This window comes from Lepisma saccharinum, chromosome 4 (genome assembly GCF_977018435.1).
Source record: "Lepisma saccharinum chromosome 4, izLepSacc3.1, whole genome shotgun sequence".
NCBI lineage: Eukaryota > Metazoa > Arthropoda > Insecta > Zygentoma > Lepismatidae > Lepisma > Lepisma saccharinum.
In genome coordinates, this window is record NC_139232.1 from 60,075,461 (window position 1) to 60,103,293 (window position 27,833).

At 38.1% G+C, this 27,833-nt stretch overlaps 1 protein-coding gene across 1 annotated transcript in view; it reads left to right on the plus strand.

Moving 5' to 3' along the window:
- LOC145987165 (alkaline phosphatase-like) overlaps nucleotides 1-27,833 on the plus strand; it is a 60,608-nt gene that overhangs the window by 10,168 nt on the left and 22,607 nt on the right. The window contains exons 2-3 of the mRNA XM_083121676.1: nucleotides 10,637-10,702; nucleotides 18,505-18,725. Coding sequence (XP_082977802.1) covers nucleotides 10,637-10,702; nucleotides 18,505-18,725 — 287 coding nt within the window. The remainder of the gene's footprint in view (nucleotides 1-10,636; nucleotides 10,703-18,504; nucleotides 18,726-27,833) is intronic.

Genomic DNA, 27,833 nt, shown 5'->3' on the forward strand with positions numbered 1-27,833 from the left:
TATTTTATTAGGTGCTAAATGTAGCAAGAACACTGATTGTACATACTTTTGAGAATCCAACTATTTCAGGATTTTTTCTATGTAAGCATATTTTTATTGATTACTAACTTTAACAGACCAATCAGGAAGACGCCAAAATTCACTAAACTTAGTACTATAGTGTAGGTGATTGCATGAAAAGTAGAAATTATAACAACCACAAGATTTCGCTTATTTTGCTTTTGTGACTAATCGTGACGCTGAGGATGAATGGATGGCCAAAAATCTTAAGGACTGGATGTATTTTACCACTACAGACGCCTATGTAGAAACACTAGAGTACTGTTAGCTTTCAAAATTGAGGTTATACTGTACTGTTTCTTAAATATTTCGTATTTGGCACGCTTATCAAGTTACATTTATATCCATTTCAGGACAAATATTGCTAAAACTCTCAAATTAATGTGTACAAGTTGATATTTCTGCTATCAGAGGAATTAACAACCCTATTTTACAAACAAATGGTATTGTTTACACTTTATTTACTTCAATCTGAGACTAATATTTTACAGTAATTGAATCATTCAGCTCTAGTCAATACTTTACTGCATCAGAAAGTTTGTTATTAATCTAATAAGTATGCTATTTTGTGCTATTCTAACGCAAACGTTGTTTAATTCACTGGTTATAATGCAAACTTTTGCACAAATTCGATATATTCACTACCTTCAAACCAAACAATTGTACTTATTTAGCGCATTTCATTTATATTTCTTGTAATTAACTTATGTTTTTTTTTATAATTAACTAACTAAACTAATTACTTTGGCATGTTAAAAACCTTATTTTTTACTATTTCCTATTCTATCAGGTTCTATATTGCTGTTTTTATCAATTTATGTAAGACCACACTCTGGTAAATGCACATATATTCTCTTTTATACACACGCTACGCACGCTACACACACCCACTCCCACACACACACACACACACACACACTTACACACTTATACGAACATACATCTGACGTTTTTCAATATTTTGCTATGAAGTTTGCATCCACGCTATTCAAACAAGGGTAGGCAATGTAGTATTTATGAGTATTAGTAATCCCAAAGTGGTGTTTTTGGTTTCCAAGTTCAGATGAGAGTCTGCTATGTGCCTTTTGCAGGGGATTGCATGTGAAGTGTATGCATATTGAGCATTATTGAGTGTGTATGCTTCCAAGTTTTGCTGTTATTTTCCTATAATTCTGCGAGACTGTAGAGAGTTCTCCCTTTTCAAGCAGTTTTCTTTCATTGATTGGATACTTTTTGGGAACTTATCAGTTTTTTATGTTATGAAGCAGATTGTTGTAGAATATTTTGCATGGTCTTTTGTGATATTGAGTGGCTGCTGTAACGGTAGTAAGTATCTTTCCTTCTTGTGTTGATGTTCTCGTGTAGGTTTCCTATTTTCGGTCAAGTTGCAGTAGGGAACTTAGCAGTTTTTTTATGTTATGAAGCAGATTGTTGTAGAATATTTTGCATGGTCTTTTGTGATATTGAGGGGGTGCTGTAATGGTAGTAAGTATCTTACCTTTTTGTGTTGATGTTCTTGTGTAGGTTTCCTATTTTCGGTCAAGTTGCAGTACTTAGAATAATTGCTATTGTCTTATTGATCTACGAAGCTCCTTTGAATAATCATTTGCATGTGACCCTAAACTCCACGCTGTACTTTGTTCTGGGAGCTATCTTTTGAAGCCTTGGCATTCTGCTAGTACAGTATTATTATCGTAGAGGTAAATTAGTTCATGAAAATATGTATTTTTCTGATTAACTATAGTCGCTTAGTTGTTCTAGCAGGTATAAGTAGTTACTGCTGATGTTGTTAATTTTCTATTCGCAGGGGCTATGTATGATGTAGCGTATTTGTGTTGGCTGTCCCTTTTATTCCTATGTTGTTGAGTTTCTCCATAAGCATGTCCTGTTTTACTCTATTCTAGGCCTTGTTGCTGCTAGATATCTGAGGTATGTTGCTGGATCATATCTGAGTTAGCTTGTTTGACTAGCTATTATTTTTGCTATGACTGTGGCTATTGATGTCCCTTTCTGAATTCCATGTTGGTTTCTGTTTATCCTTGTTGCTGCTTGTTATCTGAGTTAGGTTGTTTGACTTCAGGACTATCCTTTTTTAACTTTATTGTTGATTGCTGTTTTGTTTATTTCCTTATTTGTTTTTATTTGTTTACTGAATCTATTTGTTTTGTGTCTTGTAATATTATTTACTATAGTAACAAAATTATTTTTAAAAATTGATATTTATCAACATACTTGTATATTTCTTGTTCAGTATTTGTCAAAGTTTAATTTATTTTGCCCGCTATCTTTAGCAAGTAACACTATTTTGAAATTTAATATATAAATTCATGAAAATTTACTCTAATTTTATATCAACTAACATATTTATTTTAACAACAATAACAAAATTGTACAAAAGTTCAAATAGCAGAAGAATTGTACTCTTAAATTATTAACTTTGAAAGAATAGTATTTTTAAAACATTAACTTTGTAAAAATTGTACTTTTAAAACATTCACTTTGAAAAATTGTACTTTTAAAACATTCACTTTGAAAAAATTGTACTTTTTCACCAGAAATAATCAAATATATGTGAAAGGAGGAGAGATCTGTTGCTCAGAATAATAAATGTAGGATGGAAGGAAAACAATTTTGTTACTATAGTAAATAATATTACAAGACACAAAACAAATAGATTCAGTAAACAAATAAAAACAAATAAGGAAATAAACAAAACAGCAATCAACAATAAAGTTAAAAAAGGATAGTCCTGAAGTCAAACAACCTAACTCAGATAACAAGCAGCAACAAGGATAAACAGAAACCAACATGGAATTCAGAAAGGGACATCAATAGCCACAGTCATAGCAAAAATAATAGCTAGTCAAACAAGCTAACTCAGATATGATCCAGCAACATACCTCAGATATCTAGCAGCAACAAGGCCTAGAATAGAGTAAAACAGGACATGCTTATGGAGAAACTCAACAACATAGGAATAAAAGGGACAGCCAACACAAATACGCTACATCATACATAGCCCCTGCGAATAGAAAATTAACATCAGCAGTAACTACTTATACCTGCTAGAACAACTAAGCGACTATAGTTAATCAGAAAAATACATATTTTCATGAACTAATTTACCTCTACGATAATAATACTGTACTAGCAGAATGCCAAGGCTTCAAAAGATAGCTCCCAGAACAAAGTACAGCGTGGAGTTTAGGTCACATGCAAATGATTATTCAAAGGAGCTTCGTAGATCAATAAGACAATAGCAATTATTCTAAGTACTGCAACTTGACCGAAAATAGGAAACCTACACAAGAACATCAACGCAAAAAGGTAAGATACTTACTACCATTACAGCACCCCCTCAATATCACAAAAGACCATGCAAAATATTCTACAACAATCTGCTTCATAACATAAAAAACTGCTAAGTTCCCTACTGCAACTTGACCGAAAATAGGAAACCTACACGAGAACATCAACACAAGAAGGAAAGATACTTACTACCGTTACAGCAGCCACTCAATATCACAAAAGACCATGCAAAATATTCTACAACAATCTGCTTCATAACATAAAAAACTGATAAGTTCCCAAAAAGTATCCAATCAATGAAAGAAAACTGCTTGAAAAGGGAGAACTCTCTACAGTCTCGCAGAATTATAGGAAAATAACAGCAAAACTTGGAAGCATACACTCAATAATGCTCAATATGCATACACTTCACATGCAATCCCCTGCAAAAGGCACATAGCAGACTCTCATCTGAACTTGGAAACCAAAAACACCACTTTGGGATTACTAATACTCATAAATACTACATTGCCTACCCTTGTTTGAATAGCGTGGATGCAAACTTCATAGCAAAATATTGAAAAACGTCAGATGTATGTTCGTATAAGTGTGTAAGTGTGTGTGTGTGTGTGTGTGTGTGGGAGTGGGTGTGTGTAGCGTGCGTAGCGTGTGTATAAAAGAGAATATATGTGCATTTACCAGAGTGTGGTCTTACATAAATTGATAAAAACAGCAATATAGAACCTGATAGAATAGGAAATAGTAAAAAATAAGGTTTTTAACATGCCAAAGTAATTAGTTTAGTTAGTTAATTATAAAAAAAAACATAAGTTAATTACAAGAAATATAAATGAAATGCGCTAAATAAGTACAATTGTTTGGTTTGAAGGTAGTGAATATATCGAATTTGTGCAAAAGTTTGCATTATAACCAGTGAATTAAACAACGTTTGCGTTAGAATAGCACAAAATAGCATACTTATTAGATTAATAACAAACTTTCTGATGCAGTAAAGTATTGACTAGAGCTGAATGATTCAATTACTGTAAAATATTAGTCTCAGATTGAAGTAAATAAAGTGTAAACAATACCATTTGTTTGTAAAATAGGGTTGTTAATTCCTCTGATAGCAGAAATATCAACTTGTACACATTAATTTGAGAGTTTTAGCAATATTTGTCCTGAAATGGATATAAATGTAACTTGATAAGCGTGCCAAATACGAAATATTTAAGAAACAGTACAGTATAACCTCAATTTTGAAAGCTAACAGTACTCTAGTGTTTCTACATAGGCGTCTGTAGTGGTAAAATACATCCAGTCCTTAAGATTTTTGGCCATCCATTCATCCTCAGCGTCACGATTAGTCACAAAAGCAAAATAAGCGAAATCTTGTGGTTGTTATAATTTCTACTTTTCATGCAATCACCTACACTATAGTACTAAGTTTAGTGAATTTTGGCGTCTTCCTGATTGGTCTGTTAAAGTTAGTAATCAATAAAAATATGCTTACATAGAAAAAATCCTGAAATAGTTGGATTCTCAAAAGTATGTACAATCAGTGTTCTTGCTACATTTAGCACCTAATAAAATATAAATTGAAGTCTAGTTAGTGTTGGGCTGTAAAATGTTTTGGTACCTGTAGTTACTTGAAATAACAAATATTGGCTGTGTAACTGGTAAAGCACTCAAAAAAATCAACTTCTTTTCCTCGTAGTACTCCCTGAAAGTGTTTCTTGCACGCTAATAAGGCTCTGGCGTGTGTTCCTATGCCTCCTACTAGCCTCTGTAAAATTCATATTGACCAGTGCTTAACCATTCAACATGCTGTAGAGCCTAAGCTTTAAGCTTCAGTCAGTGGAATTTAGTTCTCAGGGACATATAGTGATTGTAGAATAAAAAAAGAAGCCTCAAATAATACAGCATAACAGATACAAATAACCCCTGGTGTTAATCAAACACTCAAAAAGTCAATAGTACTTGAAATGTGCCCCGAATAAAATACTATAAGGGTAAATAGCATGGTAAGAAAAGTTTGGCAGGTGGACTTAAGAGTCACGTAGTCATCTGCTAACATCGTCTTGTCCTGTGATTTGTCATTATATTGTTAAGTAGTTATATTTAAGGGATGAAAAAAACAATATTAATAAACATTCAGATATAGTACTCTTGGTAAAGGGGTTTCAGTGCTTAGAGACATAATAATTTTAGTTACAGTAAAAGTTTGACCTCTTATAAGTGCAAAAAAAAGTACAAATATTAAACATTTCATACAGTTTATCTAGTAAGCAAAAGCAAAAATACAATAACTGCGCAACATACTTAAAAAATAAGCAAGCCGTGATATTCTACTGCCCCATAATAAGTCTAAAATATACTCGAAAATACTCTGACATAAGATTGGCGATTATCTGAGATCAAAATTTTCAAGCTTTCTCTCATGCATAAAGTGGATCTAGGAATCACTCAGCCTCAATAAAAATGGAAACATGCAGTAAAAGCACTTGGAGAGTTGTGGAGATCACATCATATGAAAAACATGCAAGAACAAGAATATATGGAACCCTACTCATATATTTAGGAAACTTTACCTACCCTAACAGTAAGAAAATACCGAGGAAACTCTAAAATAAACAAACTTTCCTACGAAGCAAACCAAAAATACTGTAGTGGAAGTCAATAAACCCTAACAACAACAACAAGATTCAACAACTACATCAAAACAAAAACAATAATAATAATAATAATAATAATAGTAATAATAAAGTTTGTGGGTACAGTTTTACTTAAAAATACTTCTTCCTTAGTGATTAGAGAAATTCTTTAAATAAAGAACAAAACTCAAAGTTAAGAATTAATAAATATAAGATACAAAAGGCAATAAATAGAAAAATTAATAAAAGAAGTTGAAAAAATTATCTTTGCAAGTCAAAATTGCAATAAACACTTCTGCAAGAATAGATGAAATTGTGATATTAGAGTAAAAAATGGAAATAAACTTTTAAAATAGCAAGTTAAAAGTTGAAAAATGTCTTTGTGAGTCCAAAATTTAATAAAAAATGTTGCCTGAATAGAAGAAATTGTGATATTAGAGTAAAAAATGGAAATAAACTTTTAAAATAACAAGTTAAAAGTTGAAAAATGTCTTTGTGAGTCCAAAATTTAATAAAAAATGTTGTCTGAATAGAAGAAATTGTGATGTTAGAGTAAAAAACTAAACCTAAATTTCAGCTAAAGTTGAAGAAACACAGTTTGTGTGTCTAAATTGCCATGCGAACTCTTGCTTGAATCGTTCAAATAGCGTTTTCTGAGTAAAAATACACAAAAAATGCGAAATATTGTCCCTAACAGTAAAAACATCTGGTCAATTTTACGTGAATCCTGATGTTTATAAGGCAATAATCAAATGGTCCGTGGTTCGCAACCCCGAAATAAGAGCAAATAGTGGATGCCATCCACTTTAACTGAATGTTCCTAGTTCAGCCAAATTCCTTACGGTTTTGGTCAAATAGTCTTTGCAATGTTACGAAAGGCGGCAGAAATACCGCGTAGATTACTTCCACCAAATAAAATTGGAACCTCAAAGAAAATCAATACTAGTGTGTAAAAATTTGGCGACACTTGACTTCCATTCAACTTCGGAAGAAGACCAAGCGCTGAGGGCCGTAACAATGGAGAACCTTTCTTCCCCCACGCGTGTCCATGAACGCTCGCGGTTTGAGGGTGCCGATGAATGCAACCACATAACAGGTTCTTCCGTAACAGGTTAATATTAATAACATATCTTCTGTCCGCATACTTCGTTTGCATATAGGCTACATCGTTCAATTTCTTCGAACATATGTTATAATATCTTCTACCTCCGATCGAACGCGTCGGCACCGGTTGAATACGGGTAAATCCGGATCCTTAATTATACCAAATATGACTCACCACCGACGCCAAAATGGCCGGACGTGACGCCTTAGAATAGGCCGAAAATGTCTTTTGTACATTAATGGAAAAACCATTAATTCCAAGTTCCCACGTCTGTATAAAACACCCATGACTCATATCCGGCAGAAACGCATTAATAAAATACAACAATAGTGTTAGGTTAGAGTAAAAACGAACTCCACAATAGTGTCTTTTGTGCATTAATGGAAAAACCATTAATTCCAAACTCCAACGTCAGTATAAATCATCTGTGACTCATATCCGGCAGAAACGCATTAATAAAATACAACAATAGTGTTAGGTTAGGGTAAAAACTGAATACATAATAGTATCTTTTGTGCACTAATGGAAAAACCATTAATTTCAAACTCACACGTGTGCATGAGTCATCGATGACTCATCTCCTCCTCCACCCACGACACGTGGCGCTAGATTAATTAACAATAGCGTCACCCCTCGAAAATGAATAAAAAAGCCATTAATGTCAATTAAAGGGTCTATTGTTAGGAGTTATCTCGGATCTCTCCTACTTACGTATACTACCGCAAAAATTACAAAATAGGGAACTTATAAAAGACAGAAATGTCTGGTTGCCATATCTAACATTTCAAGTTTGTAAGCAATAACCTGGAAATAGGCATGGTGGTTATAAGAAAATTGCAAAAAATTTGGAAAAACGACGAATGGAATGTTGCTATATTTAACTTTCTGAGTCTAGAAAGCCAGAAAACGTATACGTATAAAATTAATATTTTTTTGTATTGAGTACGTTGTACACAGCAAATTGAAAGCAAGTTTTCAGTAATGAACAATGTGTAGTCAGCAGATAAGTCGAAACAAGATGTATAAACCTTAATAACCGTGATAAACACAAAATGTAATATTACCTACTTGGATAGGGGCATGTCTTGAATTTTATGGTTTCATTTTGAAAAAAAACAGGGCTGCGAGCAATACGCGCCTTCCTCACTGATGGCATTTGATTTGATTTTTGTTACTTAGCTTTGAATTTTGGCTAATCGCGACGATGATAATGAGAGAATTGATAAATGTGTACTGAAAAACAATAGTAGCGCGCTGTGACCCGATAACATAGTAGAAACAACGTCGCCTTGTAATGAAGGGGCACTGGGATCGATACCCGGTGGAGGGACATAGTGGCTCGAATCCCACTTTAGGTAGGATTTAAACTGTAGGTCTATTCTCGATAGCGTATTGTTGAGTCTTAAATCCACCAAAAGTCCATAACAAAAGGCATTGTTTCAACATATGTTGAATGTATAATTGCAATGTATATTGTGATAAATTAATCCTTAAGCAAATATAAATTTGTAATTCTGTTTAACAATAAGAGACTTCACTTTCCTTTACATCTATTCACAAGAGCATAAAAATACAACTTGGAAATTCATTTCCAAATGAACAACCTCTTATTCATATCTTTTACGTATGTGTGTGTGTGTGTGTGTGTGTGTGTGTGTTTTGAAATCTGGCAAAGTCCTAATAATGTATTCACTTCATAAGTGTCTATTACATAACAGAAAGCATAATTGGGTATTCAATATCAGACGAATAAGGAATTCCATGGGAATATTTCTGCGAGTTCGTGGATGTGAGTTCAGCTCTCAACGACAAATGGTGTTGGTTTGACCATGTCATTGGTGTCATTGTTGTTTCCTTTGTGTTTGTTTCTCTATCATAGTATATTTCTTTTCCATAGTTTCGGTATCCTATTTTTTTTACCGACTTATCTAGGATTTGTTTAAAATTACGGATCATGATAAATATACGATTAAAGGCAAAGCAAAGGTAATAGTCCGGAAAAGACAAATTTAAACTTATACTTAGTTGAAAGGACAATTGGTCATTGTTGATTACAATTATAGAAATAACTTGATCGAAATACTTGGTTTTCTTTTACATACATTTTTGTAATTCTTTTTGTGCACCTTTCCATTCCTACTTGAACAGGTAGACTACGATAAATAAAAACTCGGCATGATTTCCTTCAATTCAATATTACAGTATAGATCTTCCATGATTCTCGTGGCTTGTGATGCATAGAATTAACAATTACGGATTTTTCTTTGTTGTTCTTGTACGCGTATATTGATTTAATAAATCTAGTCACCTTATAATTCCATTAACCGAGACTGGTTGGAATGATTTCTCTATACGAATGGACGTCCGGAAGGGAGGGGGCCACGCCACCTGGAAATGAAAATCAATCAAAAAGTACATACTTCACGCATATAATTTCATTTCAGTCACAGTAATATATGTTAATTATTGCAAGGGCGTTGCAGGAACATGATAACTTCAAACTGAATAATTTTTTTAAAGGGAGTAATACTACTATTTTATGGAAATTCTGCCTCATTGTCGTCGTCCCCCCTCCCTTGCTGTTGTATCACGCTCCGCTGTTGTATCACGCTCAAAAAGTCGAACCACTCCGCTCCGGAGCGGAGTGCTGTTACATCGCGCTCCGCTACGGATCGGAGCGTGCGACTCAAAAAGTCGAACCACCCCGCTCCGGATCGGAGTGCTGTCGTACCACGCTCCGCTCCGGAGCGAGGAGCGGAGTAGAAGCGACGCTTCGGAGTCGCTCCGGAGCGCTCCTTTAGTACGCTCCGCACTCCGCTCCGAAACCCTGATAGCTATACTGTATATATGCACCAAATACCGAAAACTTGCCAGAGATCCCCGGTTCGAATCACGGTCTGGCCATGGGTGTTCTTTGTGAGTGACCTTTCATCAATTTGATCATACCATCACTCAACCTCATCTTCGTGATTAGTCAAAATCCGCAGAAATACCAAGTAAAATAAACCAAATCAAACAATCAATCAAAGGAAACCTGGCATCAAAACGATATTTAGACCAGACAGACGAGGAGGGGCGGGTTTGCCGGTGTGAGGGGAAATGTTGATTTGGTAAGTGCCTGGAAAATATTTTTGCATAATTTTATACTTTCTACACGTCCTGTACTTTTCTTCTTCAAGATATCTGAAAATGAGATAGATTATCGCATGAGTATTTTAGTGGTTCTGGAAGATGTCACAAATTATTATGAAGCCTCGTTTAGATATAAAACTACGTAAAAATGTGATTTTCTGCCCTTTCATCGATACTAGAATTGTCCATGTCTTCCCAAAACAAGGTGGAAATCCGTGTCATAAAACTGATTAAATTGTGCGTTCTTATTGATCATGTGCGATGTCATATTTGGTACCTATAGTGTATATAGATCTGTTTGATGCTTGCAAGTAACTTTCCTTGAAACTCCATATTGTAGGTGTCCGTGAATACTGTGCCCCTAATTGTAACCATTTCTTCTTCTTCTTGTTTTCAGATGTGGATAAAATGCATCCAAGAATGATGACAGTCAATGTACGCCCTGTGAACGCAGATGAAGAAGGTGTGTTTTGTGATCCATTATTTCTAGTTACCAGTAATAGGACAGATATTGTAAGTCAGAAATTAATACTACAATGTAAATATCAAGGGCGCCAGCAAGGGTGTGTGTGTGGGGGGGGGGGGGCAGATATTTGGAAATTTTTCATATAATACGAATATAGTGATATTTTACTACAAATGATATTGCTTTCTGTGATTTACAGGCAATTAACAGCCATATCCAACAGAATAACTAGAGAATGTTTTTACCAGAGACTTGAAAGAAGTTGACTGCCGTAACTAGGAGTGAGACGCAAAAATCTTGGTCGGGATGGGATTGGGAAGAGGTATGTTTAATATCCCGACGTGGTGAAAATTTCGAATTCTATACACTATTCCCCCTGAAGTGATTATTTTTGCACTTACTGTAATAAAAACTACCAAATCCATGAAATTTCACACACTTATAGTGCAGAAAATACCAAGAATTAACCACTTTCAAATTTTAGAATTTTTCGACTGTTCGGGACCCCGAAAAGTCGCGATATGACCTTGATAATTAACGTGCCGTCATTTTGAATTGCTTTTTATTTTCAGTACCCTTCGGTGCGTAAAAAATGAATCAGAGGTACAGTCACAGACACTTCTGGGTTGTAACGATTGAAGTCAATTGTATCCTTACAACCCAGAAGTTTCCGATACCGTGAAGCAGTGTAGGTTAAGTGTGGTATTTCTCTGATACCTGTGCTCCAGAGCCTTGAATAACGTAGTGTGGAAAACGGCACAGTTCTGCGCGCTCTGGCTGGTTCCACTCGAAAATGATCCGCTAGAGGCGCTGGTGTTGACCCCGGTGCTTGGTGTTCGACTGCTTATAATGGAAGTAAATGGAGTTTTCGCTGCAACGTCTGATTCTTTTACATGAAGCATTTCTATGAATGTGATAATTGCTATGATATTTGGTACAGTGGTCGCGAAGATATTAACGAACATTCTAGACAGTCGACCACGTCCTGTTATCGTCATACTTTCGTTAAAAATACGGGAGAAAAAATACGCGTGTAATGCTCTTGGCAACTAAATTTTTGTGTATGAATTAGGTTCATTATTATCATCATCATCATTTCTTTTAAAGATATACACACTGAAGCGTTTGTATTTTGGATATTTACTGTCTCTTTTCTTCCGCTTTAAACTAATCGCGGCGATGATGACAATGATGATTCCATGAAACGACAAGGGGAACCCCACAAAACTTTCTTAGTGTCATCGACATGAGTGTAAGGAAACTTTCAAACCAATGGGACAAGCGACACGGGATGTTCACACTGTCACTAGTGACACACACTTCAAGACTGTAAAATAGCATTCATTGCACATGAGGGTCCAAACAGCAAATGACACGTTCATATGGCGTATTCGCGTGCTACTTGTTACTTCGGGCGGAAAGCTCCTTAAAGGAAGAGTGCTTAGACCGAAGCGACGCGCTACAGGGGGAGTTCCCAACTAAGTGACAAGCGACATGGTGCCTTCAGTCTATTGGCAAGCGTTCGCTGCTAATTGTGCGAACAACAGATAGGCGACACGATAAACCGCACATTACAACAACAGATCTAGGCGACACGATAAGTCACACGTGTCGCTTTGTCGCTTGTGCGTCGCTCAAGCTGGGCCATTTCCTCAATAGCTTGCAACATGTTGTCGTGGTTTGTTGTTCGAGCATGCGCGATGCAACGAGTGTCTTGCTTTAGGGAGATTACGCACCAAAGCGACAAGGGGCACGCGACACTTATCGCTTGAGGATTTCACCAACCGAACGCTGGCCTGTGCTTCCCGTCATGCCGCTACGATGTGAAATGTTGCTCTTGATTGGCTCGTTTCCAAGCAACATATGTCGCTCCGGTGTGAAAGTTGCCTTGGACCGAAGGACCCGTGTCGCTTTGGTGTGAAATCCTCGTATCGTTTGTCGCGTGTCGCTTTGGTGTAAAATCTCCTTGAGGAAACGGTGCAGTCAGAGCTTGTGTCCCTACGGTTCGAAAGGCTGCATTGATTACCGACTGCTCGCTTTCAAGCGACACTTGTGGTTTGTCGCTTCGGTATGAAATATTTCTCAGGATACTATTTATATTCTAATAACATAGAAAAATAAAACTCTAGTACACAATCCAACACCTGACGTCCGGAATCACTTTGCGATGTTTCTTCTTGTGTTACACATACTATTTATTTATTAATTTTATTTTACTTTTCTTTCCACAAATATAACTGTTTCCATCAATTCACGTACCGCCTTTCAAGACAAACAAATCTACATAATATATTCCAAAAACTAACAAAGCCGCATTACTTTCATAAGAAAATTAGCACCGAGATTGATCGCACTGCCATCTATGTTTCTCATCCGTCTGGGGAACCAGTTTCTTGGGTCGTTTTCCACACTACGTTCTTCAAGGCGCTGTACCTGTGCTTTTGCATCGTGAAAATTACAAAGAGGCAAAGTGTTTATAAAAAGTAAGCAAGGCGAACCCAGTTTCTATTTTTTAAGTGGCCACAATTCTGAACTTGTCAACAACGTTAAAGTATTTTCAATTCAGTTTCAATTATATGATTTGTAAAGCAATAATAATAATATTAATAGTAATAAAAATGTAAAATATAAGTTTCAACGACTGAACGTCAAGATGTGATATCATACTCTGCTCCCTCCTCCCTGACTAAAAATGAAAAATCCTGCGCCCTTGGTAAATAGTCATACGAGAACGTTCGAGGAATCTCGATTGATTTCATTGTACGTACAATGAACGAAATATATGAGAGTATGAGCAAATTTTCTGTGGCGATGATGACAGTATTGAAGCACGTACTTCACAATCTATAAATTTAGGAGAGCCTGTATCGGTCGTCTAGTTTCAGGATATCACATCATGTAATGTACAATTTTTATAATCAACTATTTATGAAAGCGATTATCCTAGCTTCAAATTCCGAGCATGGCTGTTTCATTCTGTTTGTTGCCTTATCCCCATCTTACTCGTCGTCGTGATTAACTTTGGGAGATAGAAAGGAGACTGCAACATCCTTAGGGTGCCAAACCTTTATGCTACGGCTACGGAGTAGGGTTCTTTTTCAGAAAGTAAACCATAGAGTGAAGCGAGAAAAATAAATTGAATATGGAGAAAACTCTAAAATTTGTTAGACTCAAATTTATATCGGTACTTTCACTTCTTTATATTTCGCATATATTTGCATATGAGCACTTTGCTAATTTTGCTATTATCTTTATTAATTTCGTAGTTTTTATATCTTTTCTTTTTCTTTACATTGTATTTTATTATTGTTCATCTTTCTGATTTACTTTTATGCCTAAATACACTATCATTTGTCTATAATATGGCGATCTTTCTTTTTACCCGTCCAGTGCTGCCATCTCTGTTTCAACTTAGCAACTATTTACAAGTATTAGGCCTATTGGGTACGTAACAAGACGAAAAGATGCAGAGTTCCAAAATAATAAGATAATCTTGAGCTGTTGCTAAGAGTATAGTCACATTGGACCTGGTTTCGGCCGAACTGATGTACGTGGCAGAGAACGTTAGAACAGTGGTTCTCAACCTGCGTGAGACCGTGGCCCGGTAAATTTGTTTTCAATAGTCGATGTCCCGATTCCAACAAATTTACTCGTAAATAGCTTTCTAAGACCATCTTTTCAGGTGGTTGCCAACTCGGGCGGAGCGAATTGACAATATAGAGAAAGTCTCCAATTTTGTTAATTTTCGATATACTAACTAATTTTGGCCTCCTAATCACGAATCTATTGTAAAAAACCGGGGGTCACATCTGGAAATTAGAAAAAAAAGCCGATTGAATTTTTTATATAGGTGTATATGCGTAGTTTTACGAACGAAATGTTATAAGTTTTACGAACGAAATGTTATAACTATGCTTGCCTAACCTAACTGAACCTAACCTAACCTTCCGTGAATGGTTTGTGGGCCAATTATCACTTTCAATAAGGAATACCTTGTGTAACCGACGAACAATGTTTCACGGAACACGCCATTTTTCCTGAAATCAGCGGTGGAGTATATGCTGAGTTTTACGAACGAAATATTATAACTATGCTTGCCTAACCTAACTAAACCTAACCTAACCTTACCTGAAATGGTTATCCGTGAATGATTTGTGGGCCAATGATCACTTTCAATAAGCAATTCCTAGTTTTGTAGCACGTAACCAACGAACAATGTTTGAACGTCATTTGTTCTTACATGAAAGATGGTGCCTGTGCCAACTTCTACACGTAAATGTACAATTTTAACACGCGACCCCCAAATCGTAACTCCAGATACGTCACCAGGAGTGCATAAGAAGTGAGTATAAGAAGTAGGAAGTGAATTACAGACTTTCTCTATATTGTCAATTCTTACCGCTCGGGCTGCAAGTAGCTTCACCCTTCTGGCCCTAACTCAAGATAGGCTTGAACCTTGTAATTCAAATTTGGAGGATGCACGGGTAACAGTCCCCTCTGAGCGGCTTTGAATTTTCACAAGCACTGTCGAGAAATAATTTCCTCTTCTTGGCTGGTGAAAGCCATCTTTCCAGTTGGTTACCAGCTCTGGCTGTAAGTCGCTTCACCCTTTCGGCCCCAATTCTAAAACGGCCCCACGGTTGTAATTCAAATTAGGAACCTGCAGGAGGAGTTTTTCTTTCCAGCAGAATTCGCCAGAAATGTAGGGCCGTGCGCCCTTTAAACTTGACTTCTTGCGTTGTTTGGGTGACAATAGTGCACAACAAAAAGTATATTGACTTGGTTAACGAACATAAACCATAAATCAATAACTACCGCAATCGGAAGCCAGGAAACTCTGTCTTAAAATTAATTTATCGTTTTTAAAAATATTAGTGCTGTGCCGGACGGGATCGGAATCTGAACATTTTAAAATCTGACGTTTGGGACGGAAAATACTTCGTATTCTCCATTTCCAGTTTAAATTGGGAAATGTTCGAAATTTCCCGACAGCGTGAAAAATCTGGAATTCTACACACTACTTTCCCTCAGTTGCTTGCTTTTGCATTTCTGTAATAAAAACGGATAATATCAAGAAATTTCCGAAACATATAATGTAGAAAACATCGAGAAACACTTTTAAACACGATAATTTGGAATTTCTCGGAGTCGGGAACCGGCCGGAATTTTTTCCCCCCTATCACGGTATCGACCTTTCAATATTCCGAAAACCCATAAAAAATAACACAAACAATGATAGTCTTCCAAAATCTCATTAAACCACTCTGTTCCTCCCGCAATTGAAAAATCATTCGTGTCCCGTGTTACAGTTATTAAAGATTTCCCTGCCGAAAAACATGCAGCCTTGTGGATTAAGGAATGACACTATTCTGCAACTGACCAACTTCATCGAGTCAATTGACCTTTCCCACTTACGTTTTCATGACATAATGCTGAGAATTTACGTGTATTAAAGTGTTCACAAGAAACCTGTAGGTAGGTTAAATAGACGTTAAGTTTGAGTTTCCCACTAGAAATGTGGTCAAGTCTTCGGTGTTACTGGTTCGATAGTTCTCTTTGGGTATGCGTTTGGGTTTTCTTAGAATGTAAATGAACTAAGTGTTTCTAAATTACTTGTAAATGCTATACGATTTAAAGACCCAGGTTAGAACTACTATTCTAAGGTTCTTAGAACCGCAAGGCAATAGTTTAGTTTTCTTTGAGTTTGAGTTCACTTTATGCACAGAAAGGCTAATCGGGAATCAGGCAAGTATCTATAAATATATTTCGGGGGGTCCGAACCAAGTGTCTCAATAATAATAATGTTTAAATTAAAATAATGATATTAAATATTAATTAAAATGTGTAAATTTATTAATACTGCATTTTTATTATTACATGAATACATAAAAAGATGGTACAAGAATATAGATATAACATCATATATTTATTATCTAGTTTGATTGTACTTAAGATGGCCAAATTTTGTATAAAAATAAAGTAAATTAATGTGAAATAGATAAAGAATTGAATATTTATTGACTAATAAAAAAAAGTACAACGTTAGATCCAGTTGACGAAAAGTAAAGTTCCTGATTAATATTTTATGTATTTTATCATAAGTAGTGGTGTGTATAAATGTTCTTTGGTACTGACCTTCAAAGCAGTGTGATCTAAATAATAATAATAATAATAATAATAATAATAAAAATACAATAACCTTCGCCTTCCCAGTTCATACGAAATAAATAACCATCGATTATAGTACAATCGAGTACAGTATTATGCCGAAAAGTACATTTTCGTTATTTTATTTTTGAACTTGGTAAGATTTCGGGGGGGGGGTCCGGACTCCCTGGTAAAAAAGGTAAAGTGCTCCCCTGTGCATAGCACCACGCCATGAAGGCGTATAGGGGGTGTGGGGGTAACGCCCCACACTTTCTTGATCCGGTCGTGAGTGGGGGTGATGTGATCAGCATCACGCCCCTGACCGCCTTTACCCCCCAGGGTTTCCCCCAGGTACCCATGTTATTCGACGCTGGGTGGGCGCCGGGGCCGCTTCCATCGTTAGAAAAGTTCCCGGATTTGAACCGGCCGGGGATCGAACCCGGGACCTTTGGACTCCCCTAAATACGTCCTTGTTGGGAATGAACCTGCAGTTTAAAGTGGGATCCGAATCACTATGTGCCCCCACCGAGTAGTTTAGTTTACTGACTGGTAACATATAGAAATGTGCATACCCCCCAAAAAAAACCTGCCTCCCAAAATGAAATCACAAATACGCCACTGAGTGGACCTCTCCCCGGTACCCCGAAGCAAAAGCTGAATTCTCACAGCGCTTGCAACTCCCCTGTAATTTTAAGCCACAATTTTCTGCCTCCAGATTATGACTGTTCTGTGAATTATGTACTGGTTTATGTTTGCAAACCAACTCAACAAACGTTATATTGGCACCCAAAAAACGTAAGAAATCAAGTAGGCTATATGGAGCGCACAGCACTACACTTCTAGCGAATTGGGCCGAAAGAAGAAAATAATGTGGTTCAAATCGGTGGTTGGTGAAATATGGACGTGCATGCCAGAATAGATCTGTTTCAATGTGACTACTTACACTTATTTATATGGCGTTCACATTCTGCCGTTTACAAGATCGGTCTAATCCGGATTCAGTGTGAACATAGCCTAAATATTTATTGATTAATTAGAATAATTAGAATAGAATCGCCTTTATTGAGAGGGCGTGTTTCGGCCTCGCGGACCGCTCTTACAACAAACCCTTGTCAAATACATATTTCAATTGATACTTTACACTTTCCGAAAATCACTTCTACAGTGGAGTAGAAAAATATATTTAAAAAAATATATATTTATAATATAAACAATTAATATACTGAAGATGCAGAGTTCAATCTGAAACCACAATTAGAGTACTATAATTATAATGTTCAAACTAAAATTAATACCAATATCTCATTCCTGTTCATTACAGAAAAGCCAAAGCCAGACTCTATTGTTTGGACTACAGCAGATGTTTCTTTAAGTTTAAATTGTGTGTTGCAGGGTGGAGCTTCGCTGAGGTCAGTTGTGGGGGGAGTTCATTCCATTCATATTGTTGGTACTATGAAATAATTTCCATATAACGTTGTCTTGTGTACAGGAATCGTGAATTTATTTTCCGTTATTCCTCTACGGTGCAATTTGGTCATATAAATATTGAGGTTGCTCACGCAAAAAAATGTCAATTGCTGTGAGCGAGAAAATTGACACATGGCATTTTTCAATTAAAAGTAGAATTGAATATAATCTTGTTGCCTTTCCAGGTGCTAGCTACTGGGTGTCGAATGCTCAGAAGACCTTACAGAACAAACTGGGGCAGAAGCTGAACACTGGAGTGGCGAAGAACGCCATCTTGTTCCTGGGCGATGGGATGTCGGAGCCTACGATAGTCGCCAGCAGGATTTACAAAGGCCAGAAGGAGAATGCCACTGGAGAGGAAACAGTTCTCAACATGGAAACGTTTCCTTATACGGGCATTTCAAAGGTAAAGATATGTAAGGGTGATTCATGAGTCTGTGAAGCTTTTTAGAAAATTTGCTACAGATAAACGATACAACTGACAGCTGGTATTTCTGATGCCGATAGAAAAACTCTGATATATATATATATATATATATATATATATACCTCATATATGCTCTCTGTGTCCACCCTTGCTGACGTGGCAGATATAACCGGTTCTGCATTTCGTTCCACAGCCGTGTTAGCATACCATGGACAACCTTCGTCTCGGAATTTCTCATACCCCTTCCTGTTACTGTTGACTCATGTGCTATACCCTGTCCCAGCTAACTGTAGAGCAGGGCCGCACATATCGGCAGAGGAGGAGGAGAAAAATCGAGTGGTGAAAGCGCACCGTTGCCAACAGTACGGTCCTGACCGTACATGTACGGACGTACGGTCCAGACCTTAATCCGTACGCTAAATGCACGGCTTGTCAAAATTGATTCTTGCAGTTTTATCCCTAATAGTTCCCTAAGAAATTCTTAAACCAATCATATGACCTGGAGACAAAAATACGGTCCGTTTGCCATGTGCGTTCGGTATTATCCTTTTCGAAAGGTTGCAAGGCTTAGGATGAAATCGGGTAACTCACGTCGCCCATTACACAATCCCGTTTCTCTCACTGTTCATTGGTGGAGCCGTCTCGCGTCACTACTTGCGCAGAGACTTGTTCTCGTTCGCTTGGTCCACAGTTAGCTGGTACGGAGTTTAGAATAAAACAGCGGCGGCTCAAGGGGGAGAGCCGCCGTGCCATGGCACTACCTTCAGAAGAAATGCATACATAGCCCAAGTATTGTTAAATTAATACATTGATAGTTTACAGACAAGGAGATTCGAATCTTGCAATCGGTCAAGCTGACGTCACGACCGCCTCAACCACAGACTAGATATGAACAGCCCCAACCTCCTCACTGCATTGCCAGCTGTTTCGTACCCTCGGCGAGGCAGCGGACCGCGCCACTCAAGACCTGGCCTAACCAAGTTGAAACACGTGAGAAGTCTCAGCGAGTAACATTTCCACCATGAGCCGGTGTAACGGGGAATTTGGACTCCGTAGAAAAATGACTGTACAGTCAATTTTCTACAGAGAAAAATGACTGCCCTTTTCAGTTCCCGTCAATTAAGCAGGGGGTAAAATATCCCCGTAGAAAAATGACTGCCTGTCAATTCCCACTTAAAAGAGGGGGTACAAATTCCCCGTAGAAAAGTGACTGCCCAATTAAATCCTGCTTATATTAGGAGGGGGTACAAATTCCCCGTAGAAAAGTGACTGCCCCCTTAAATCCTGCTTACATTAGGAGGGGGTACAATTTCCCCGTAGAAAAGTGACTGCCCCCTTATATCCTGCTTATATTAGGAGGGGGTACAATTTCCCCGTAGAAAAGTGACTGCCCCCTTATATCCTGCTTATATTAGGAGGGGGTACAAATTCCCCGTAGAAAAGTGACTACCCCCTTAAATCCTGCTTATATTAGGAGGGGGTAAAATTTTCCCGTAGAAAAGTGACTGCCCCCTTAAATCCTGCTTACATTAGGAGGGGGTATAATTTCCCCGTAGAAAAGTGACTGCCCTATTAAATCCTGCTAATATTAGAAGGGGGTACAATTTCCCCGTAGAAAAGTGACTGCCCCCTTATATCCTGCTTATATTAGGAGGGGGTACAAATTCCCCGTAGAAAAGTGACTACCCCCTTAAATCCTGCTTATATTAGGAGGGGGTAAAATTTTCCCGTAGAAAAGTGACTGCCCCCTTAAATCCTGCTTACATTAGGAGGGGGTATAATTTCCCCGTAGAAAAGTGACTGCCCTATTAAATCCTGCTAATATTAGAAGGGGGTACAATTTCCCCGTAGAAAAGTGACTGCCCCCTTATATCCTGCTTATATTAGGAGGGGGTACAAATTCCCCTTACAAACGTGACTGCCCCCTTTATTCCTGCTTATATTAGGAGGGGGTATAATTTCCCCGTAGAAAAGTGACTGCCCTATTAAATCCTGCTTATATGAGAAGGGGGTACAATTTTCCCGTAGAAAAGTGACTGCCCCCTTAAATCCTGCTTACATTAGGAGGGGGTATAATTTCCCCGTAGAAAAGTGACTGCCCTATTAAATCCTGCTAATATTAGGAGGGGGTACAATTTCCCCGTAGAAAAGTGACTGCCCCCTTATATCCTGCTTATATTAGGAGGGGGTACAAATTCCCCGTAGAAAAGTGACTGCCCAATTAAATCCTGCTTATATTAGGAGGGGGTACAATTTCCCCGTAGAAAAGTGACTGCCCCTTTAAAACCTGCTTATATTAGGAGGGGGTACAATTTCCCCGTAGAAAAGTGACTGCCCCCTTATATCCTGCTTATATTAGGAGGGGGTACAAATTCCCCGTAGAAAAGTGACTGCCCCCTTAAATCCTGCTTACATTAGGAGGGGGTACAATTTCCCCGTAGAAAAGTGACTGCCCCCTTATATCCTGCTTATATTAGGAGGGGGTACAATTTCCCCGTAGAAAAGTGACTGCCCCCTTATATCCTGCTTATATTAGGAGGGGGTACAAATTCCCCGTAGAAAAGTGACTACCCCCTTAAATCCTGCTTATATTAGGAGGGGGTAAAATTTTCCCGTAGAAAAGTGACTGCCCCCTTAAATCCTGCTTACATTAGGAGGGGGTATAATTTCCCCGTAGAAAAGTGACTGCCCTATTAAATCCTGCTAATATTAGAAGGGGGTACAATTTCCCCGTAGAAAAGTGACTGCCCCCTTATATCCTGCTTATATTAGGAGGGGGTACAAATTCCCCTTACAAACGTGACTGCCCCCTTTATTCCTGCTTATATTAGGAGGGGGTATAATTTCCCCGTAGAAAAGTGACTGCCCTATTAAATCCTGCTTATATGAGAAGGGGGTACAATTTTCCCGTAGAAAAGTGACTGCCCCCTTAAATCCTGCTTACATTAGGAGGGGGTATAATTTCCCCGTAGAAAAGTGACTGCCCTATTAAATCCTGCTAATATTAGGAGGGGGTACAATTTCCCCGTAGAAAAGTGACTGCCCCCTTATATCCTGCTTATATTAGGAGGGGGTACAAATTCCCCTTAGAAACGTGACTGCCCCCTTTATTCCTGCTTATATTAGGAGGGGGTATAATTTCCCCGTAGAAAAGTGACTGCCCTATTAAATCCTACTAATATGAGAAGGGGGTACAATTTCCCCGTAGAAAAGTGACTGCCCCCTTATATCCTGCTTATATTAGGAAGGGGTACAAATTCCCCGTAGAAAAGTGACTGCCCCCTTAAATCCTGCTTATATTAGGAGGGGGTATAATTTCCCCGTAGAAAAGTGACTGCCCTCTTATATCCTGATAATATGAGAAGGGGGTACAATTTCCCCGTAGAAAAGTGACTGCCCCTTAAATCCTGCTTACATTAGGAGGGGGTATAATTTCCCCGTAGAAAAGTGACTGCCCTATTAAATCCTGCTAATATGAGAAGGGGGTATAATTTCCCCGTAGAAAAGTGACTGCCCTATTAAATCCTGCTAATATGAGAGGGGGGTACAATTTCCCCATAGAAAAGTGACTGCCCTATTAAATCCTGCTAATATGAGAAGGGGGTACAATTTCCCCGTAGAAAAGTGACTGCCCCCTTATATCCTGCTTATATTAGGAAGGGGTACAAATTCCCCGTAGAAAATTGACTGCCCCCTTAAATCCTGCTTATATTAGGAGGGGGTATAATTTCCCCGTAGAAAAGTGACTGCCCGTTAAAATCCTGCTTATATTAGGAGGGGGTATAACTTCCCCGTAGAAAAGTGACTGCCCCTTTAAATCCTGCTTATATTAAAAGGGGGTATAATTTCCCCGTAGAAAAGTGACTGCCCTATTAAATCCTGTTAATATGAGAAGGGGGTACAATTTCCCCGTAGAAAAGTGACTGCCCTATTAAATCCTGATAATATGAGAAGGGGGTACAAATTCCCCGTAGAAAAGTGCCTGCCCCCTTAAATCCTGCTTATATTAGGAGGGGGTAAAATTTCCCCGTAGAAAAGTGACTGCCCCTTAAATCCTGCTTACATTAGGAGGGGGTATAATTTCCCCGTAGAAAAGTGACTGCCCCTTTAAATCCTGCTTATATTAAAAGGGGGTATAATTTCCCCGTAGAAAAGTGACTGCCCTATTAAATCCTGTTAATATGAGAAGGGGGTACAATTTCCCCGTAGAAAAGTGACTGCCCTATTAAATCCTGCTAATATGAGAAGGGGGTACAATTTCCCCGTAAAAAAGTGACTGCACCCTTATATCCTGCTTATATTAGGAGGGGGTACAAATTCCCCGTCGAAAAGTGACTGCCCCCTTTATTCCTGCTTATATTAGGAGGGGGTATAATTTCCCCGTAGAAAAGTGACTGCCCCTTTAAATCCTGCTTATATTAGTAGGGGGTATAATTTCCCCGTAGAAAAGTGTTGCCCTATTAAATCCTGCTAATATGAGAAGGGGGTACAATTTCCCCATAGAAAAGTGACTGCCCTATTAAATCCTGCTAATATGAGAAGGGGGTACAATTTCCCCATAGAAAAGTGACTGCCCCCTTATATCCTGCTTATATTAGGAGGGGGTACAAATTCCCCGTAGAAAAGTGACTGCCCCCTTAAATCCTGCTTATATTAGGAGGGGGTATAATTTCCCCGTAGAAAAGTGACTGCCCGTTAAAATCCTGCTTATATTAGGAGGGGGTATAATTTCCCCGTAGAAAAGTGACTGCCCCTTTAAATCCTGCTTATATTAGGAGGGGGTATAATTTCCCCGTAGAAAAGTGACTGCCCTATTAAATCCTGCTAATATGAGAAGGGGGTACAATTTCCCCGTAGAAAAGTGACTGCCCTATTAAATCCTGCTTATATTAGGAGGGGGTACAATTTCCCCGTAGAAAAGTGACTGCCCTATTAAATCCTGATAATATGAGAAGGGGTACAATTTCCCCGTAGAAAAGTGACTGCCCCCTTATATCCTTCATATATTAGGAGAGGGTACAAATTCCCCGTAGAAAAGTGACTGTCCCCTTTATTCCTGCTTATATTAGGAGGGGGTATAATTTCCCCGTAGAAAAGTGACTGACCCTTTAAATCCTGCTTATATTAGGAGGGGGTATAATTTCCCCGTAGAAAAGTGACTGCCCCCTTAAATCCTGCTTATATTAGGAGGGGGTATAATTTCCCCGTAGAAAAGTGACTGCCCCTTTAAATCCTGCTTATATTAGGAGGGGGTATAATTTCCCCGTAGAAAAGTGAGTTCCCTATTAAATCCTGCTAATATTAGGAGGGGGTACAATTTCCCCGTAGAAAAGTGACTGCCCTATTAAATCCTGCTAATATGAGAAGGGGGTACAATTTACCCGTAGAAAAGTGACTGCCCCCTTTTATCTATAATATATATGGAGGGGGTACAAATTTCCCCTAGAAAAGTTACTGTTCTAATAATTATTTCTTACATGAGAAATTGCATACAAAATGCTACGGAGAAAAGTTGCTGCTTACTTAATTTACTTCACAAAACAGTAGGGAAATTAGATATACTATATTGTCGTATAAAGCCTTTATAACTCTGGTATCTGGCTCATCATTGACTTAATTATTACGTACAACTTTCTCATTTGAATGTTCATCAAAACATTTGAATGAGTCTACCATTTGAGGAGGGTGATAAAGGTGTCCTGGGTTCAATACCCGGTGGAGGCACATAGTAATTCGGATCCAACTTTAAACTGTGGGTCCATTCTTGATTAGACTTAGTGTGCATAAATTAAAACGCTAACTCAATCAATCCATCAATCGAGACATTTGAATTGCATTTTCTTGAAACGTTTTGGACAACAAATTTGTACGCAATGTGTGTGTGTACTGTCACAAATATATAGGTTTCTCATCATAAAAATACTTCTTATATAATTTATGCATAACTAACAAAAAGTAAAACACTTTGTCCCTTGTGGTAATTATATTTATTTGAAAAGCACGACGAGAGCCCATAGAAGCGATATTTTAACATGGAAATATTTTATAACTTGTAAAATATAATTGAAAGTGGTTGCTTCCACATATCCGTAGTAACTCTCGAATTTAAAAATTACATTGATGCATTTTATGATAGAACCTTTGATCAATTTTTAAAATAATCGAATACACACGTTATTCGTGTTATGAGGTTGATAAAACATAATTTTGTTACACAGAAACATATATTACATATAAACATACTTACACACACCAACATATTTATGTACACACTAATCATATTTTCATAGGAACAAATAACAAGATACATCTACACACAGACTATAGTTTTAGTTGTAACATTTTGATCAGAATCAATACGATTCAGAAACACCAGGAGTACACAAGTCAAATAAAACAATTGTTTTAACTTCAAAAAAATTGAACAAAAAAATAATATACAATGCATATAGCATGAGAATTATGATTTATCACTTTTCACTAAATATGTATTTCAATAATGCTGTAGTGCATTTTAATATAATATGTGATGTATTTAAATTTATACAAAAACTTTATCAAATACAGACATTTATAATTTCGTTGTGGTTTGCAACTAACCTATTACATATTATTCACCATGTTTAACACATGAAGGAGTCAGTGGATGATATTCTTAAGCCACATGTTTGATTTTTATGTTGTTGTTGTTGAACATACCATCATGCACAATAAGCAACCCACTGTCCAAAAAGTGCGAGACATTGTCATTTTTCTTTTCGAATGGCAGTATAATATGTACATCACTGAAGTTTTTGGCTCTCCAACCAGGTGGTCATCTGTGTAGTGATATAGTCATAAGCCACACTTTCCCGCTACGTAGGCTGTACATGCACCGTTAGAAAACATGGATTTTGGAGACAATAATGAACGAAGTGACGAGTCACATCTTTTTGATAGTAATAGTGGAAATTTCTGGCACCCGTCAGCTAGCAGTTCAGTGTGGAACTCATCCTTCTGTACGTGTAATTATGAAATATAATATAAGCAGGATTTAAAGGGGCAGTCCGGGCCTCCTCCATGGCGCAGTGGTAGCGTCTTTGCCTTGTAATCAAGGGGTCCCGGGTTCGATACCCGGTGGAGGCACAAGTGGTTCGGATCCCACTTTAAACTGTAGGTCCAGTCCCGATTAGCCTTACTGTGCATAAAGTGGACTTAAAACAGCAACTCAATCAAATCTTTAATGGGGCAGTCACTTTTCTACGGGGAAATTATACCCCCTCCTAATATAAGCAGGATTTAAGGGGGCAGTCACTTTTCTACGGGGAAATTATACCCCCTCCTAATATAAGCAGGATTTAATGGGGCAGTCACTTTTCTACGGGGAAATTATACCCCCTCCTAATATAAGCAGGATTTAAGGGGGCAGTCACTTTTCTACGGGGAAATTATACCCCCTCCTAATATAAGCAGGATTTAAGGGGGCAGTCACTTTTCTACGGGGAAATTATACCCCCTCCTAATATAAGCAGGATTTAAAGGGGCAGTCACTTTTCTACGGGGAAATTGTACCCACTCCTAATATAAGCAGGGTTTAAGGGGGCAGTCACTTTTCTACGGGGAATTTGTACCCCCTCCTAATATAAGCTGGATATAAGGGGGCAGTCACTTTTCTACGGGGAAATTGTACCCCCTTCTCATATTAGTAGGATTTAATAGGGCAGTCACTTTTCTAAGGGGAAATTATACCCCCTCCTAATATAAGCAGGATTTTAACGGGCAGTCACTTTTCTACGGGGAAATTATACCCCCTCCTAATATAAGCAGGATTTAAGGGGGCAGTCACTTTTCTACGGGGAATTTGTACCCCCTCCTAATATAAGCAGGATATAAGGGGGCAGTCACTTTTCTACGGGGAAATTGTACCCCCTTCTCATATTAGCAGGATTTAATAGGGCAGTCACTTTTCAACGGGGAAGTTATACCCCCTCCTAATATAAGCAGGATTTAAAGGGGCAATCACTTTTCTACGGGGAAATTATACCCCCTCCTAATATAAGCAGGAATAAAGGGGGCAGTCACTTTTCTACGGGGAATTTGAACCCCCTCCTAATATAAGCAGGATATAAGGGGGCAGTCACTTTTCTACGGGGAAATTGTACCCCCTTCTCATATTAGCAGGATTTAATATGGCAGTCACTTTTCTACGGGGAAGTTATACCCCCTCCTAATATAAGCAGGATTTAAAGGGGCAGTCACTTTTCTACGGGGAAATTATACCCCTTCCTAATATAAGCAGGAATAAAGGGGGCAGTCACTTTTCTAAAGGGAATTTGTACCCCCTCCTTATATAAGCAGGATATAAGGGGGCAGTCACTTTTCTACGGGGAAATTGTACCCCTTCTAATATTAGCAGGATTTAATAGGACAGTCACTTTTCTACGGGGAAATTATACCCCCTTCTAATGTAAGCAGGAATTAAGGGGGCAGTCACTTTTCTACGGGGAAATTTTACCCCCTCCTAATATAAGCAGGATTTAAGGGGGCAGTCACTTTTCTACGGGGAAATTGTACCCCCTCCTAATATAAGCAGGATATAAGGGGACAGTCACTTTTCTACGGGGAAATTGTACCCCCTTCTAATATTAGCAGGATTTAATAGGGCAGTCACTTTTCTACGGGGAAATTTTACCCCCTCCTAATATAAGCAGGATATAAGGGGGCAGTCACTTTTATACGGGGAAATTGTACCCCCTCCTAATATAAGCAGTATTTAAGGGGGCAGTCACTTTTCTACGGGGAATTTGTACCCCCTCCTAATATAAGCAGGATATAAGAGGGCAGTCACTTTTCTACGGGGAAATTATACCCCCTCCTAATATAAGCAGTATTTAAGGGGGCAGTCACTTTTCTACGGGGAATTTGTACCCCCTCCTAATATAAGCAGGATATAAGAGGGCAGTCACTTTTCTACGGGGAAATTATACCCCCTCCTAATATAAGCAGGATTTAAAGGGGCAGTCAATTTTCTACGGGGAAATTATACCCCCTCCTAATATAAGCAGGATTTAAGGGGGCAGTCATTTTTCTACGGGGAAATTGTACCCC